The sequence below is a fragment of the Centroberyx affinis genome, unplaced genomic scaffold (assembly GCF_046629955.1).
Source record: "Centroberyx affinis isolate AG114_WGS23_722 - 3 ecotype Tasmania unplaced genomic scaffold, CSIRO-AGI_Caff_v1 ptg002083l_1, whole genome shotgun sequence".
NCBI classification, from domain to species: domain Eukaryota; kingdom Metazoa; phylum Chordata; class Actinopteri; order Beryciformes; family Berycidae; genus Centroberyx; species Centroberyx affinis.
The window spans coordinates 158,522-175,460 of NW_027280410.1; the positions used below are offsets into that span (position 1 = coordinate 158,522).

A 16,939-nucleotide genomic window follows, 5' to 3' on the forward strand; every position below is an offset into this window, starting at 1 on the left:
CTGATAAGGTCATTTATGAAAGCCTGACCACAAATCCACGCTCATTGTCCAGTCCTGCTTGAACGAACTGGTCCAGCAAGTTATTTCTGGGTTGGTGTCACAGAGCCCCATATCGATCTACTACCTGCCGCACGGACACTGCGCCTTTGGAGACTGTCCCCGTTTTTTTTCTCTTCCACGAGTCCTCGGGCATGGCGATGAAGTCCTTCACCGCGTGTATTATTTTGTACTGTGTCGGATTTATTCGATGTAAACCCTCGGCGTCTTGTCCAAGCGGGCAATTTATGTTGAAGAACCAGTGCGTCCTCTGCCATCCCACCTGTTCTGAGTGCGACGGGCACGAGCTGTTTGAATGCACTACCTGTGGAGTTGGTGAGTAATTGTGCTTTTTCTTGCACATACACTACTATTCTACATAACAACACAAACCCATCGATGGATTAATAAAAAGAAATAGGCTACGGGGTGTTATAGTGTAATTTTGCCTGTGTTTATGCGTTGACACGATGCACTTGAGACGAGATGTAATGGGTTTTTGTCTAGTTTCACAAAGCATAATGGGCAACAAATAATCACTAGCTAAATAAAGGCTAGGTACATTGAAGTTAAGACTATATTCCTATGATCATATGGCAATTGAATTTTAAATATGATTTCAAATCTACATGAGGCTATTCCACTTGTCTGTATATTAATGATATACTAATGTTGTCTATGGGAGATGCCAAAAAAAGCTTCTATATGAATATTGGATTGTTTGCCAATAGCCTGTGTAGTTCTTCTGTCTTCACTTGTGGCTTCACAGCTGCCAGATTCAAACAAAGCCATGTCACTGACTCATTAATCCAGTAGACAGAGAGGGTGTTTTCTCAAAGCAGCGCTATTTAGTGGTTACCAAAGCAGAGTTGCTCAAAGGCTGGGGAATTAGAGGAGGAGCTTTCACCTCTGGGTTAACATTTACCATTGTTAAGCTCTGTCAGACACAGAGATTTTCTATTTTTTTTTCTCCCCCTCCACATAGAAATGGTTGATTTCTGGCCAAAGGAGCAGCTTTGAAATGGAAATAGAAATGAAGGTGTGATGGTTCTTCCTGAGTTTTCACAGTGAAATCTGATCATGTCAGAATGGAGCCTTTGTTAAGCAGAGGGAAAGGGAAAAATATCCCCCTGGGCTACAAGTACTACTGTTGCAATCTACTGGGCTCAACCTCTCTCTCTCTCTCTCTCTCTCTGTCTCTCTCTCTCTCTCTCTCTCTCTCTCTCTCACCCTCCTCTGTTTCCTGAGAATGTATTTTTCACTGAAGGGTGCCATTATCAGAATTATGCATGTTTAGGGGCTATTGAGTGCTATTTATACTGAGTCTGACTATGTATTTAAATGACAATTGCATTCGTGTGGGCTATCGGCACTGTAGATTTTTTTTTTTTTGGGTGTATAAACTTTGGTATACTTTTGCTTTTGTTGTGTGTATGTGTGGGTGTGTGCGAACTAAGGAGCTTTACATTTTAATGCGAGATGCTTCATCAAAGAACATCAAACAATATCTACCCTTCACAATCTTAATGTTTTTAATAGAACCGGCTGAATTCTCATACAGCAGCCACATTTCCGTGTGCCTGCTGAGGTGGAAGCCTCTGGAAGGTGGAGGGGAGAAAGGCAGCAGCTTGTGGGCCCTCTCCTTCCTGTCTCACACATCTTCTCTGCAGCGCTGAGCAGATGTGACAATACTGTAACTCAGCTGCTTCCAGAGCCGCCTCAGGTGCCGCAGCTAGGCTAGTGGCAGGTGGCGGAGCATTAATCAGTAGGGCCAAGACACAACACCGTCTCTGCCCGCAGCTCTGATCTTCTCTCATGTGCCTCTGATTGCCCTTGTTTACATATGTTAGTCACAGCATCATCAGTCAGGAAGTGATCTCTATTATTTGCAGGCCATACGGTCAACACGCTGGCCTGTGTGGTCAGTTTATGATGTTGCTCGTGGTTTTGAGATCCATTTGTTCTGTATTTTTGTCAGTAATGCATGTGTAATGAAATGTTATATGCATTCTTGTGCCTCCATTCTTAATTCAGAATTAAAATAATAGCTGGTGATTCAGTCTTTGTGCCACAAGACATGTCTCTCTTTCCAATAAAAATAAATCCAATCACTGCAGTATGTGTTAGTGCTGTCGTTTGCTGTAGGCATTGAACTTTCTCACAGTTGGCAGCATGTCCTATCATCTTTCCTCCATTCCATGTTATCTCCAGGCTCGTTTGGCTCTACCCCCTCATTTACTACTAGGGCTTCATTGATTCCCACTTTCAGAGGAGTCCACATTTGGAAGAGACATTTCCTGGCAGGAGTGCCTTATGGCTAATGGCATCCTCATCAGAGGAGAAAGTGGAGCAGGCTTTATGCTAACAAGTCTTCCGTGTCCTCCCTTCCGCAGATGAAGATGGACAGGAGCGCTTCCTCCACCAAGGTCGCTGTCGGGCTCACTGCCCCCGGGGGCTCTATCCTGACAGGGGTCACTACACCTGCCTGCCCTGCATCGCCAATTGTGAACTCTGCACCGATGCCCACATATGTGCCAAATGTCGGGAGCACTACAAACTCCAGAATGGGGTCTGCCAAACGGCGTACTGTGACATAGGTAAATGTAAAGCACGCTCATAATTGGCTGTAACCTAAGAGAAAAACAGGGTGGAGGCTCCGGGTTTAGAGGTTCTGTGTGTCTTTATGTTTCAGGGCAGGTCCAGGATCCTGATACAGGAGAGTGCATTGACTGTGAGATGGGCTGCAAAACATGTTCCACAAGTAAGTCACGCATGCTGCAGAGTACCAGGCTAACAATACCATACTGTTCCCTCTCTTATGGAAGGAAGCTTGCCGATGTTGATTAAAAGACTGATAATAATGGTGCACACTATGAAGGATAATATAACTAAACCTATTCATGGGTTTGCTCCTCAGGATAAATTCTAATTATTCACTTTTTTTTTTCTTTCTACACAGACGACCCTGAGATCTGCAACAGCTGTGTTGAAGGTTACTTTCTGTGAGTCTGCTCATATTTTTCTTTTCCAGTTTATCAATCCCTTCTGTTCAGTGGACTTCTCTGTCCTCCCATATCTTCCACTAGAAAATCACTTGCAATCTTATCTATTATTTTATATACTTCACATTTAATAGAATGAGATGAATCTTTTTTACACAAAGAAGATAATTTGGCATGGCGCTGTGATTTATTCATACATTTGTTTAAAAGATTTTGAATGTTGGACATTATACATATTGCCTATGAATAATTGTCCCCCAGTTGAGTTTTAAACTGTTTTTTTTTTCACTGAATTTGTCATTGCCCTGCTAAATTAAGAGCTAGGTAGCTGCATTTGTGTAGGGTACTTTTCTATAAACATACATCAATTGTTTTGTAGAATTTATTTGCTTATTCTTTACACTGCTGATAAGCTATATTTCAGCTGTATTTCTGTTTACTCCGGCTTATCAGTTGGACCCAGCATAAAACAGGCTACAGAGCCAGAACAGACCTCCGATTGTGCTCTTCCCCCCCGAGTTTAGGCCTCCTGGTATTGTGTGAGTCAGGTTACCCACCATTCCGAGTCATGCAATGTTACCTGAGCCTTGGTTTGAGCATAGAAGTGTAGTCTGCTTGCTTCATAGAGACACTTCACCTTGTATGTATGTCTGTGTGTGTGTGTGTGTGTGTGTGTGTGTGTGTGTGTGTTTTGGGAGAGAGAGAGAGAGAGAGAGAGAGAGAGAACATAAGCGACATAGGATTCAGTTAAAAGTATAGTCAGTAGCAGGTGTGATGATTACATGGGCTGCATCATCTTGAGTGACTCTCGTCATGTGAGTCACAGCAGAGGAGAGTTGAAGGAAAGTCCACTGTTTCAAAACACTCAAAGCCTTTTTATTGTTCTTACATACTGTAGGCGCTGTGAGATGCTCAGTCTGCTTCCTCAGTGGCCTTGCTTTTAACAATGATGGATTTAGCGATGTCTCAGTGCAACCTTGTGGCTGCATTACATACACAGTACACAGACAGTGCAACTACCAATACAAAGCAATCATCAATAAAAGGATCTTAAGAGTGCGGGGCCATCCTGAACTGTAGGAATGGCCGCACTGTCTTCTCATGTGCCCTTCATGTGCGAAACTCTTCTGGAAGAATGCAGCACCATTCTTTGATAAGAAATTCCAGCATTTGCGGTTTCATTTAGTGATGAAAACTGTGGTTCAATTACTAAGACAACTAGGCATAACTTGTACCCTGTGGATTGTCATTCTTGAAGACCACTGCCTTTAGAAAAGAAACCCAGTGTGATGGATGTTTGGTATTTATTGACATTTACCTTCCCCTCTAAGGGGTTGAGTGGAGGTAAACCAAGAAATTACATCCACCTGTTTTCTGTATGATTTATATTCTTCATTTACTCAAGCTTTCTTATCTTCAGTGGCTACCTGTTTTTTTTACCTTCTCCTAACTTCGACTCAAGAAAGTAAAAGCCCCAAACAACAGTTGCGTTGGAAATGCTGATGTGCTCTCCGGGAATGGATAGTCCAATATTTGCACAGGGGGATTCATAAACGTCCCACAGATTCTTAAGCAGTCTAGTGTTTCCAGGCCAGAGACGGGGCCTGGTCTGCACGAGCTGCTATTGTGAGTGCGATGATGGATGCAGTGTGGCGCTTCCAGCTGTTCCTCCTCAAACAACCGCCGCATCTCAGCACCGATACCACGGCAACACAGCGGGAAGTGTGGCTCGGGCTGTCAGCGGTCAGATTCTCTCATATAGGAAGGTGGCAGGGAAGGCAGCAGTAAATGTTGTATAAGTTCCTAGCTCACTGCTGCTGTGCACGTTTCATTTAGAGTAGTATGTCTTCTTCAAACTAGGATTCATTCCTGCTTTAATGTTTTATGGGTGACATCTTTGCAACTCAATATCTCAGCTGCTTTAGGCTAGATTTTTTTTTGAGGAGAGCTGTCTCATGTTTAATAGCTCAATTAAGCCCTGGAGGACCGATAGGACAGGTTAATGACAGAAAAGTTCCCCTCCGCCTCCAGGCTGCAAATAAAACACCAATTAACTTTCTGCCTTGAGAAGAGAATAGAACCATGATAGGCTTGAACAAAAGCAGCCTACATTATGTTTTCATCTCTGTTTGTCATCCTCGTTGCCATTTGATTGAGTGGACCTTTTGACTGAGGAATGTATTGAAGTCAACAATACGGCTGCAGGTGTGCTGTACAACCGGCACACTGCATGCTGGGATTGCGTCTTCCATGTGGTGCGTTTTGCCACTTCTCCGGTTTCAGTTCGTCTGGCCTCAGAATCCTGCAAGTGGGAACAAAATGCCTGTAGCAACGTCATTCTTCTTTCGCTGTAAAGCTTTGAAAGTGACGTGTGGTATTAAATCACTATAGTTTTCATCAGCTCTTTGATCTGTCAAAAGCTTTGTTCTGGATGCTTGCTTCATAAAGAAAAAAAAACTTCCTCTAGTTTAATAGCTACTGTGAAAGCCAGTTATAGTTTCACAGACAAACACCAAGCCTAATCCTAGACTAATGGTTTACTAATTATTATGGCTTTTCAAAAAAGAGTTTTTTCAACAGACATGTATTTGATTTTAAATTAGAATTTCTCTCAACAGTTTCAGGCACCAGTGTCGCAGGCACTGCCCCCAGAGCACCTATGAGGACCGGGGGAGGGGTGTGTGTCTGACCTGCCCAACACCGTGCACCGACTGCAGGATCAACACACACTGCCTGGCCTGCCAGACTGGCTACTTCCTCAATGGTACCAGTAGGAAAGAATATCACTTTCTCTATTCATTCGGGGTGCTGATTACATTCTACAGGGTTGAAACAACAAGATGACCCTTTCGCCCCATTACTATGTGTTGAGTTTGTGTTTTATGTTCTCCTAAATCACTATGTACATGAGGGTAATCAATCATTCTTGTTAAAGGACCAATCTTGGCACGGAGTCTTCATTTGGATTGCAAATCACTTCCACGTCAGCAAATCTGAGGCATGCGATATGTAAATATATGGTTTATGCAAATAGGAAATTAGGATGTTGGGATGGACATGACTGTGTTCTCTGTTATGGGCGACTGGGTAAAATATAAGCTTTTAGACCATAAAGTAAAGCCTTTAAATCATAAAGAAGAAGATTAGCATGCAAGAGTAACAAGCTACCAAACATTTTCATGCACAGTGCGTCATTTATGTTGCAAATATGAAATAAGTATGCCTGCTGGAGGATAGTCCATATTTCATGGGCTTGTGATTCTACAGTGCGTCAGACAGGATCCAGTCATGGACGATAAGCTCATTCTCTCCTCTTCAGCCAAGGCTAGTCCAAGGTCCAGTTTCAAAAGATCTAGGTCACTGTTTCCTGCCTGGGCAGTTGGATGGAATTTGGAGAGCGAGAGATCCTGGAAGGGCAGACAGAGGAGAAGAGAAGAGCAATAGAGGGAAGGATTTAGACAGTCATGCAGTAAATGGAGACACAGAGAGATGAGTGCAAGGTCATCTTTTCTGGGACCACACAGAACCAGTTTTTTAATAAAGGCTTGATTGTACTTGTTTGTACTACTTGTATGTACTAACATTGTGCTTCGCTGTTTAAAATGAATGGAGGAAATTTTACTATGTAGTGTCACTTTCTTGAAATGGTTTATGTTTCAATAATGGACAGTAGTAAAATAGAAAAAAAAAGGATCATGTCCTCTTCCTCTCTGCTGCTCTGTCCTGTCAGGTGGAGAGTGTGTCAAACAGTGCCCACAACAAACCTTCAGTGACTCCAGTGGATGGCGCTGCCAGTCCTGCCACAGCTCGTGCCAGTCGTGCCACGGACCGCGGTCCACAGACTGCAACTTGTGCATTGGTGGGAACGCCCCTCTCCACGGACAGTGTCCTCTGGTTAACTGCCCACTGGGCCAGTACTTTGACGGTGAGGGGAACGACTGTGATAGGGGCTCATCTGAACTAGTTCATGTTGTTCATTTCTCTCAATAGGCATCTGTTTTGGAACACTGTCTTTGACTTTATAGTTATAATTAAATCAAAATCATGTTTACAGGCTATTAAGTCCAATGTGAAGCATTTCAGCTGAAAGCCGAGTCAGTAAAGTATCACAATTGAGTTTCCTGACAGAGTTAGTGATTATAATGAATACATTTATTGATCCCCTTCAGGATCTTTTCACTTGAGGTCAGAGGTCGGGGTCAACTACAGGAAAGTGACCCAGTGATTCAGTATCTTGTTCAAGGACACTTCAGCAAGGCAGATGCTGAGACAGGGGCTTGAACACAGTTGGACCGTCTCCCTACTCACTACATCACCCTGCTGCACACACACTACACCACTTTTTATGTTATATTAGAGCCATTTAAGAGCCATTTCAGTTAATTGCAGTGGAGCAATTTGACAAGGCTTCTCTGCCTCGAGCACAGGGTTCTTTACCTGCTGTCCCATTTGCTGTCTATGTCAACAGTTTCGCTAATTTGAACACAGATGGTCTTACTCCATTGTTTCAACCCCTACAGAAGTCAGGTCGATCACTTACATTCCTACCTCAGTGGTTTGATTATTTACATTGCTATTGTTTAGAGCAGGGGTTTTCAACTCTGCCCCTCGGGGCCCAGAGATCTGCTGGTTTTCAATCCTACCTGGTAGTTAATAGGATTCATTTGGCATCCCAGGTATAAATCAGTCCCTGATTATACAGCTGGAATGAAAACCAGCATGGCTCTGGGTCCCGGGTGCCAGGATTGAGAACCACTAGTTTAAGGGATCAGTGAGTCTGGATGTATATTGTCAAGAGCACCGTCATTCAACTGGGTATTTTTCTACACCATATACTACTGACCATTATTAGTAAAAAACCTGTTTCAATTGATTTTCTAACCTCAAAACAATTATTACATAGGAAGTAGGATTACTGAATGTTACCTTTGCCATACATTATACTTTTTTGATGTCCTTGTCCGATGACTGATAACTTTAAATAGTTAAGGCATATAATAGGACTGAACCAACAATGGTTATATACTATAATGGGTCACTTATTTATGAGTCACACACGCAAAGATTTACTCCTTGCAGTTGGAAAATGTCACAAGTTGCCCATTAACACCAATACATTGAAAATGCACTGTATCAGTGGTGAGCAAACAATGAGAACAAGCACCCAGTCCAGTGCTCCATCTTGTTATTGATCGTCTCTGATCATTTAATCATTTGAACCTCAGCAACACCAAGCTGATAGCTTATAATGCTTCCCCCTAGTGGCAAAGATAGTTAAAGGAGGAAAAACTCCAGTAACACTTTTAAAGAGTTTTAAAGAGTAACTCCACACTAAAAGAGTTTTTTTAGTTGTACACTGGTATTTAGTGCTGTTTAGTTGTGAAATACAACAATGTCGGTCATACTGTCAACATTTGAGCACAAATGTGCCCTTACCCTATTTATCTCACTAAACCTGGCTCAGTTTGCCCTCCAGTGGTTAAAATGAGCAGCTGGTGTTCAGTTGGAGATGTAGCTGTGTACAATTGTACTGTGGATAATTCTCCTAAGATATATAATTTGGTAAAAAAAACAACAACAACCCCAGTATAAAGGTAGATTTGAGACCCTGGCCCAACCTCAAACCCCCCTCCTCTCCCCAGTATTTCATGCCTACTTTCTTGCATTTTTCAAAACCAGCAGTAGGCTGGGTGCAAAATTAACCTTTAATGGGATTTGTATATTTCCCTGCTTTCTGTCAAACTGGCATGATGTAAAATGAGGTTGCTCTGCTCACTGCTCTAATTTCAGGGAAAAATAGTGAATGCCACTCATGTGATGCATCCTGTAAGACCTGCTTTGGCCCACAAGCACTGGATTGCTCCTCTTGTTACACAGGTATAAATATTTATATTTGCTCTCTTTGGCCATGACAAAGGATTGAAACATTCTCTCATCACTTACTGTGTGTTTGTGTGACACAGGGATTTTCCTGGACCAGGACAGTTCTTGTGTAGAACACTGTCCGCCAGGCTCCTATGCCAACTCTGCCACTCAGCTGTGTGAGGACTGCTCGCCAAACTGCGAGGCCTGCCTGGACACCAGTGATAACTGTATTAGCTGCTCCAAAGGCAGCTATAAACTCTTTCTCCACCAGGGGAGGTGCTGGTCTAATTGCCCAGAGTAAGCATAAGGACGAACATTTGACCAAATCCAAGCAGCAGAAAAAAGAAAAACACTAGTAAAGACAGCATGTTCATTTCCACCTACTGTGCCTTCTTATCCTATCAGTTGACTCCTACATTTATTTTCAGAGGTTTCTTTGAGACAGCGGAAGCATCATGTGAAGCCTGTGACAGCTCCTGTCTGACATGTGATGGAACCAAGTCCCAGTGTCTGTCCTGCGCTGATGGCCACTTCCTGGAGAGTGGTTTGTGTCGACTCAACTGTTCACTGCGGACCTATCCTGCAGACGACGGTACCTGCAGGCGTTGCCCCCCCCACTGTGACGTTTGCTCAGACGACAGGACCTGCTTCAGTGAGTTATTAGCCATCTGGGCCATCTAAGCTTCCAGTAGAAAAACAGGAGTGTTTATCCACCCCACTTTCCCCTCATTCTAAAAGGATAATGCTTTAAAATGAATAATGAATGGCACCATGTACCACGACCAGAAATCTCTCCTGTTTCTGTTACCTCTGTCCCATCATTATTTCAGAATGCAGCTTCCTCTACCTGATGCTGAATGGTGTGTGTAAGGCTAGTTGTCCCATGGGCTACTATGAGAACATGGAGGACGGCCTGTGTGTTGAGTGCCACGCCACCTGTGGCAGCTGCTTAGGGCCGGCGGCAGGTGACTGTGAGACCTGCTCTACGTTAACCCCCAAACTGTATGAAGGGGTGTGTTCCAAGGACTGCCCCACTGCCACTTACTATGAGACTGCAGCCATGGAATGTCAAGGTGAGCCTCTCCATATTATGATTTAAATTGTTTATGTTAGATTTTTATATTAGATTTATTAGTCTTCTGTACATGTTATGTCTTGCACTTGTCATTTTGAATTGCAAATGATGTCTTGTTGTTCATGTGCATGGGTGCCTCACCTATAATAAATGTATATAACTTAGTTTGTATAGCACATTTAAAGTTTAGAAAGTGCTTAACAATCACAAGAAACAAAAGATACAGAAACACAAGAAAAGGACAGTGGCAAAAACAAACACATAGCTATGAGGGTTTGAGGGTGGGATACGGATCCTGGATAAGGTAAGGGATATTATAACAACAAACCAATATAGTGGAACAATGCTGGAAAGGCAAACATCATTACATAATTTACAACATAATAATAGAGTGACACAGCGTTGAAGTGACGCTCAGCACTCCGATTTGTTTGATTATGTGCAGAGTGCCACCAGACCTGCGCGAGCTGCTTGGGTCCTGAGGCGAACCAGTGCACCCAGTGTGAGAAGGGGCTGGTGCTGGACCCAAACACACTGTTGTGTGGAGTGACAGGTGACACAGACTGCCCACCCAGGACCTACCTGCACGATGACCAGTTCACCTGCATGGGCTGCCATCGCCACTGTTATTCCTGTGAGGGGCCGGGGCACGATGAATGCCAGACCTGCGCTGTGCCTAAATACCTCCACAGTAAGCAGCCTCCACTCATGTTCAGCTGCTACTTCAAACAGTAAAGGGGCTCTGAGTGTAAAAACAATTAAAAAATCAACAGAAAAGTCAATCACATCTAAAAATCCATATCCCAAATGTAATTTCAGGAACTAAAAAAAAGGCTTGTTTTTAGCTTGACAATCATTAATTTCTAAGTTTATCCAATGGGGTTTGAAAGGGTTTCATAAGGTCAAGGGTGGTAGAATTTTCTCAACCCATAGGGTAACATATAATCCTGAAAATCACCCACAATTGGAGTTACCAGGTTTTCACATGACAACAGCAATATACTTGTTCTAATAAAGTAATAAACAAGTAATAAAGACGAGTATAATAAATATAGACGAGTAGTAAAAATCACATTTCAGTCCAGCTTAAAAGGTCGCGTGAAATTGATCAGCAGTTATGGATATTTTGATAGTGTGAAGGGTTCTTCATTCCTATTTGAGATATTTGATGGTGGGTGATGGCATAAATTTGGAAAATAACCATACGCCTTGGTCTGAAAGGATCTTTGGGGAGACAGAAATGGTTCTTCTTCAGTTGCCACCTTTATTTTTCTCTGTATGATGGACATTATGTGTGTGTGTGTGTGTGTGTGTGTGTGCTATTCTCCAGACAGCACCTGTGTGAGTGAGTGTCCGGCTGGCACGTACAGCACAAGGCAGGAAGCTGATGGGACAGAGCTGGGGTTCTGTTCACCATGTGACCACGTCTGTTCCACCTGCACCGGGGCGTCGCCTAAAGATTGCCTCAGCTGTTCTCCAGGATACCTGCGCCTCCTCCCCCTCTGTGTCTCCCATTGTCCCAAAGGGTAAAAAGCCCAAACCAGGAAATGTTTACTTTGTATTGAAACACAAGCTCTCTTGTCAAACTCTATTGACAGTCTCCCCACCCTTTGCCTACAGATGTAAAAGCCTAGATTAAACACACAAGTCTGCAAGTTGGAGAATTGTGCTTGTACAGGCTTTCTGAATGCCATCTAGTTCGTTAATACTGATCCTCTAGTGTCTTGTCAGGTACTACAGAGAGGGCTCCAGCTGTGAGAAATGTGATCATTCCTGTGAGCTGTGTACGGGACCAGGGCCCGAGTCCTGCAGGGCCTGCTCCCCTCCTCTCCTGGAGCTGCAAGGCACCAAGCTGTGTGTTCAGCACTGTCCACACCGCTTCTATCAGCTCAATCATGTCTGCAAACAGTGCCACACCAGCTGCCAGACCTGCACAGGTACCAGCCATGAAACATAATTTTCAGCCTTTTATTACAATTGTGTTTGATTACGATATCACGATTGCAATTACGATAAGGTGCAGCTCAACATCACAGCCTATTGTCCACCTGTAGCCTATATCTTGCCTACGTGTGAACATATTTACCATTCCTTTGTCCTCTTAGGTTAGACGGTAAAAGGACATTTGTATGTATGTTTGCAGATGCCTCGCCTCAGGGATGCATGACATGCGACTGGGGTAGCACCCTAAAGGAAAATATCTGCTATCCGCGTTGTGAGGAGGGGAGGTACTTCTCAAGCGAGGTGAGCTCTGAGCCAGGAGTCATGCTCCATTGCATTAACCCTATCATAATCATTATAAATAAAGGCAAAAGATAACCATTACAATCTTATTTCATTATAAAGTACAAATGTGGACGCATTTTTTTCTGACTAAAGCAGAAAAACTGTAAAAGTGTCTTTGTCATATTCGTTGTCATATTCATAAATTACATGCTGCTGGATTGTTGGTCCTCCATAATATGCATTTCAAATATGTATATATGCAACTTAGAACTTACATATTTGTCTTATATTTGGCCAGTATGTGGTGGAAGTTTCCTGTAATAAAAGAGACTTGGAGAGTAGAGTTGTCTTTCTGTCATCTTTGTTGCCTGCAGACAAGGCACGATGCTTTCACAACAGGTGTGATCAGCAAAGGGCGAGAAACCAAGCCTTTGTCTCTGTCTTATAGCTGAATTCCCAGAAAGACTGGCCCATCCCTATCTTAGGGATCTTATCTTTCTTCTGATAAGAATTTTCAACTTTTGTTTATCTCAAACTGGTGGAGAATGGAAAATTACTGAAAGCAGAGACAGCATTCAACTGAGGAATGAGATTGTGCTTAATACATAATGAATAGAATGGTATATAATGGTATAATTTCTACTACACAGTACAATTATTATTTTTGAATCATTGCCATTGCAGGAGACTTGTGAGCCCTGTGACAGCTCCTGTAGACACTGTACAGGCCCCAGACCGGACCAGTGTCTGACGTGCCCCCGTGACTCTGCCCTTCACGCTGTGGAGAACCGCTGCGCCCGTTGCTGCCAGGCTGGAGGGAATGACACTGATTGCTGTGTTTGTGACACTCGCTCAGGTAGTCCCTGCCAGTCTTAAGCAACAAAGGATTGCTTAGATATGACCACCTACTAACAGCTGTTTTTTTGTTCTAGCTCTGTGTGTGGAGGCGCCCCAGCCCAAGTCAGGAGACGACCAGGCAGCAGGCATGAATATGTCATCCGGAGCTCTCAAGCACACCTCGGCCGCCTTGCCCGTCGCCCTGCTGCTGGCGCTGGGGTTGGCTCTAGCTGTATTTGGCTTGGTCAAGGCCCATGCCAGGAAGAGGCTATGCTGGAGCCAGAGCTATGAGAGACTGAGCGGCAGTGCCAGCAGCAGTATGCCCCACGGCGTGCCCGAGCCAGATAGTGGGGACGAGGCAGATGTGGTGTACACCAGCAAGGGGGGATCAGTGTATCGACGCTACAGCTTTATCCACGAGCAGGACACTGATGCAGACCAGTATGTGGATGAGAGCACTTATCTCAACCGATCTTAGAGGCATCCCACCCACTAGAGCTTACAGTAGCTAAGGAATGTATTGTGGATGTACACATCCCAATGTCAAGACTGAGATTAGGGGGATTCAAAGCAGTTTAGTTGAATTTTAGAATGGAATGTATTGGTATCTATTGTGTTGCTTTTTGACTATTGGTGAGATTAATTTTATTCAACAAAGTGCCTTTATCTGTATACTGCACATTATTAGAAGAGGCTTTTGTGAATGAAAGAGTGAAATGAAATGATCATGTAGAACGACTTTATCTGTATGCTGCACATTAGTAGAAGAGGTATTTGTGAGTTAAACAGTGAAATGAAGTGATCATGTAATGACTAAATTCCATACCAGTTATTGTAAATAGAAATATAACTACAATAAAGGCTTCTTTTCTACTTTATTCATGCCCTCAACACACCTTTAAAACTGGCTGCATGGATGATGGCTATTTACCATGAGAGGGATATTTGCTGTTTTGAGCATGTGTTGTAAGATGATATGAGGATATTGAAAATATGACATGCATCACTGTGTGCAACAGAATGAGGCTATGCCACCTGATAAAACAATTTTATGTGCACAATACACCAGTTTAAGAACTCAAGAAAATACAATTGTTTCAGTTTCAGAGCACATAAACCCCTCATGTAAAGATGTTGTGTAAAGGTTGAAATCTTTACTGTATATGTTGAACTCTGCAGTAACATTTAGAGAGCTGGAGAAGTTTACTCTGCTCAAAAAGTGGTCATAGGGTACAGCAGGACATAGTTAATTAGATTCTGCTATTTAACAGCAAATAGATGTTGAAATATTTCCTTGACACTTCCTCTTACAACATAGTTTGACACACCTACTTAAGGGGGTGATTATATTTGCATTGCCATTTTAAAATGAAGCGCATGAGCCTCTCCCAACTTGCTTGAAGTATAAAGTCCAGTGTAGACAGTGTAACCTGTCTTGCAGCAGTCTTTATTTCTTATAGCACACAACGAAAACATGGCTCTTACTAGGCCATCAGACTGCAAGAGATTCATCAAGATCATCTTTCTCATCCTCATGTGTACGCTCCTTTCCTTTTTGCTTTGGCAAACTGGCTCCGACAGGCATTTATTGCCTCATCTCAAAGTACCACAGCAATACTCTGATGACCTGCCTGGCTGCTCGGCTATCATCCAGGGAGACATTGGGAGGAAAGGCGAACTTGATGGGCTTCTGGCATCTAAAAGAAGAAAACTTCTACCTGAGGATTACTACCTTAATATGACAAAGGACTGTCAGGCTTACATCAAAAATAGAGGGTTCATTACAATGCCCCTCAGCATGGAGGAGAGAGACTTTCCCCTTGCCTACTCCATAGTGATCCATGAGAAGATTGAGATGTTTGAACGACTCCTGCGCGCCGTCTACAATCCTCAGAATGTCTACTGTGTGCACGTGGACCAGAAAACCTCTGAAGAATATAAGAAAGCTGTGAAGGCAATTATTTCTTGTTTCCCCAATGTGTTTGTAGCCAGTAAATTAGAAAGTGTAATTTATGCTTCGTGGTCTCGAGTGCAAGCGGATCTTAACTGCATGGAGGATCTGCTGAAGTCACCTGTCCAGTGGAGGTACCTGCTCAACACCTGTGGGACAGACTTCCCCATCAAAACCAATAGAGAGATGGTTCAGGCACTGAAGGTCCTCAATGGAAGGAACAGTTTGGAGTCTGAGGCCACCAGTAACCACAAGAAAAGCCGCTGGCAGTATCATTACAATGTCACCAACGCTATCAAATGGACGAATACTTTGAAAAGTCCCCCTCCCATCAGCAGCCCCATGTTCTCAGGAAATGCCTACTTTGTGGTGACGAGAGACTTTGTGAGACACGTGTTAGAGAACAGAGAGGTTCGGGCTTTTCTGGAGTGGGAGAAGGACACATACAGCCCTGATGAGCACATGTGGGCCACTCTGCAGAGGATGCCCTCTGTGCCTGGGTCACTGCCTGCCAACAGCAAGTACGACGAGTCAGACATGCACGCCATCGCTCGGGCGGTGAAGTGGAGCTATTTGACGGGAGATGTGAAGAAAGGAGCCCCGTACCCTCCGTGCACTGGGAATTACAGAAGAGAGGTTTGTATATACGGGGCTGGTGACCTCCAGTGGCTTTTTCAACAACACCACCTCATTGCGAATAAGTTTGATCCAGAGGTTGATGACGTTACCATTAGATGTCTCGAGTCATTCCTTCACTTCAAAGCAATTCGCAATCGGTCATCACCAGAACATCCGCTTGGTTTCTTGTAAAGTGTATCAAAGTTATAAGTATGTTTAAGTTTATTAATAATGTAATAATGCATATGGCAGCCAGAACAGGTAGACAAGTAATTTTGTAAATATTACTGCAAATAATGTTACAGACTTGATGTCTGGAGACTGGAGAAATATATTTAAAAATATTCTAATATTCCTATTTGATTTCAGTGAAATCTTTATTGGTCAGCAGTGCCATCTAGTGGGTTGAAAGTGGCACAGGTCTACAGAGCATTACTTAACCTTGGTGGTCATTATCAACAAGTTGTGAGATTGTATTATTGAATAAAACAGTCTTGACAAACATTGTTCATGATATTAAGCAAAGTGTTACAGTTCTGGGTGCTATACAATTTCTGATACAATGCAAATGGTCAGACAAACAAAAAGAGATTTAAAGATTCGCAGATCTGAACATAAGACTGCAATACGTACACAAAACATTGACTATGCTATTGCTCAACATTATGCACAGGCTTACCACGGCCCTGCAGCATCACTAACGTTCTGGGCAATAGAAATAATTTCACCCTCTCCTAGAGGTGGTGACATCATCAACTCACTGCTCCGCAGAGAGGCATATTGGATTCACACTCTGAATACAGTGGAGCCCTTTGGCTTAAATGAAGAACTGAGTTTGTCATGTTTCCTCTAATTTGGCACACTTTGACAGATGTTTGTACTTGTACTTTTTGTACTTTTATCTATGTAACTTTAAGAGAGGTTTGTGTTCTTTTGTTTCTGACATGTTAGCCTTTTGGCATAAATGAAGAACTGAATATGTCATGTTTCCTCTAATTTGTCATATTTGACAGATATTTGTACTTGTACTTTTATCTTTGTAACTTTGAGAGGTCTATGTTCTTTTGTTTCTGACATGTTGTTAGGGCAACTCCCACCCTTAGATTCATTACCCAATAGATTTGAAACCCTGTTCAACCAATTATCCAATGACAATTGTACACCTGGTCTAGGTTGACTATATGTTGTTTGCCTCATGTCTTTGTCCACTTTGACTCTGATGAAGAAACAGTAGTGTCGAAACATTAGTCTGTTTAACGGCTGTGAATCTATCAGTGTGCTCCAGTCCCTTTTGTTTTCTGGCAGTTTGCTGTCCTCAACCTGAGAAGC

At 43.0% G+C, this 16,939-nt stretch overlaps 2 protein-coding genes across 2 annotated transcripts; both read left to right on the forward strand.

The window, feature by feature from the left end:
• The first annotated feature begins 161 nt into the window (after positions 1–161).
• Positions 162–13,984, forward strand: LOC139654391 (proprotein convertase subtilisin/kexin type 5). The gene is made up of 16 exons (XM_071531447.1): positions 162–372; positions 2,430–2,633; positions 2,729–2,797; positions 2,996–3,038; positions 5,657–5,802; positions 6,769–6,963; positions 8,829–8,915; positions 9,002–9,200; positions 9,332–9,555; positions 9,734–9,976; positions 10,424–10,669; positions 11,309–11,504; positions 11,710–11,915; positions 12,122–12,222; positions 12,889–13,060; positions 13,137–13,984. Exons 1-16 carry the CDS (start codon positions 192–194, stop codon positions 13,517–13,519), a joined length of 2,895 nt encoding a protein of 964 aa, XP_071387548.1. The 5' UTR covers positions 162–191; the 3' UTR covers positions 13,520–13,984.
• A 536-nt stretch (positions 13,985–14,520) lies between these two features.
• On the forward strand, positions 14,521–15,802 carry gcnt3 (glucosaminyl (N-acetyl) transferase 3, mucin type). Its single transcript, XM_071531448.1, has one exon. It carries the CDS (start codon positions 14,576–14,578, stop codon positions 15,800–15,802), a length of 1,227 nt encoding a protein of 408 aa, XP_071387549.1. The 5' UTR covers positions 14,521–14,575.
• Positions 15,803–16,939: the final 1,137 nt, after the last annotated feature.

Coding starts and splice junctions, on each gene's coding strand:
- LOC139654391 (XM_071531447.1), top strand. CDS start 192: ATGGCGATGAAGTCCTTCACCGCGTGTATTATTTTGTACTGTGTCGGA. Junction 10,670..11,308: donor TGTGCCTAAATACCTCCACA/GTAAGCAGCCTC, acceptor GCTATTCTCCAG/ACAGCACCTGTGTGAGTGAG. Junction 12,223..12,888: donor GGAGGTACTTCTCAAGCGAG/GTGAGCTCTGAG, acceptor TTGCCATTGCAG/GAGACTTGTGAGCCCTGTGA.
- gcnt3 (XM_071531448.1), top strand. CDS start 14,576: ATGTGTACGCTCCTTTCCTTTTTGCTTTGGCAAACTGGCTCCGACAGG.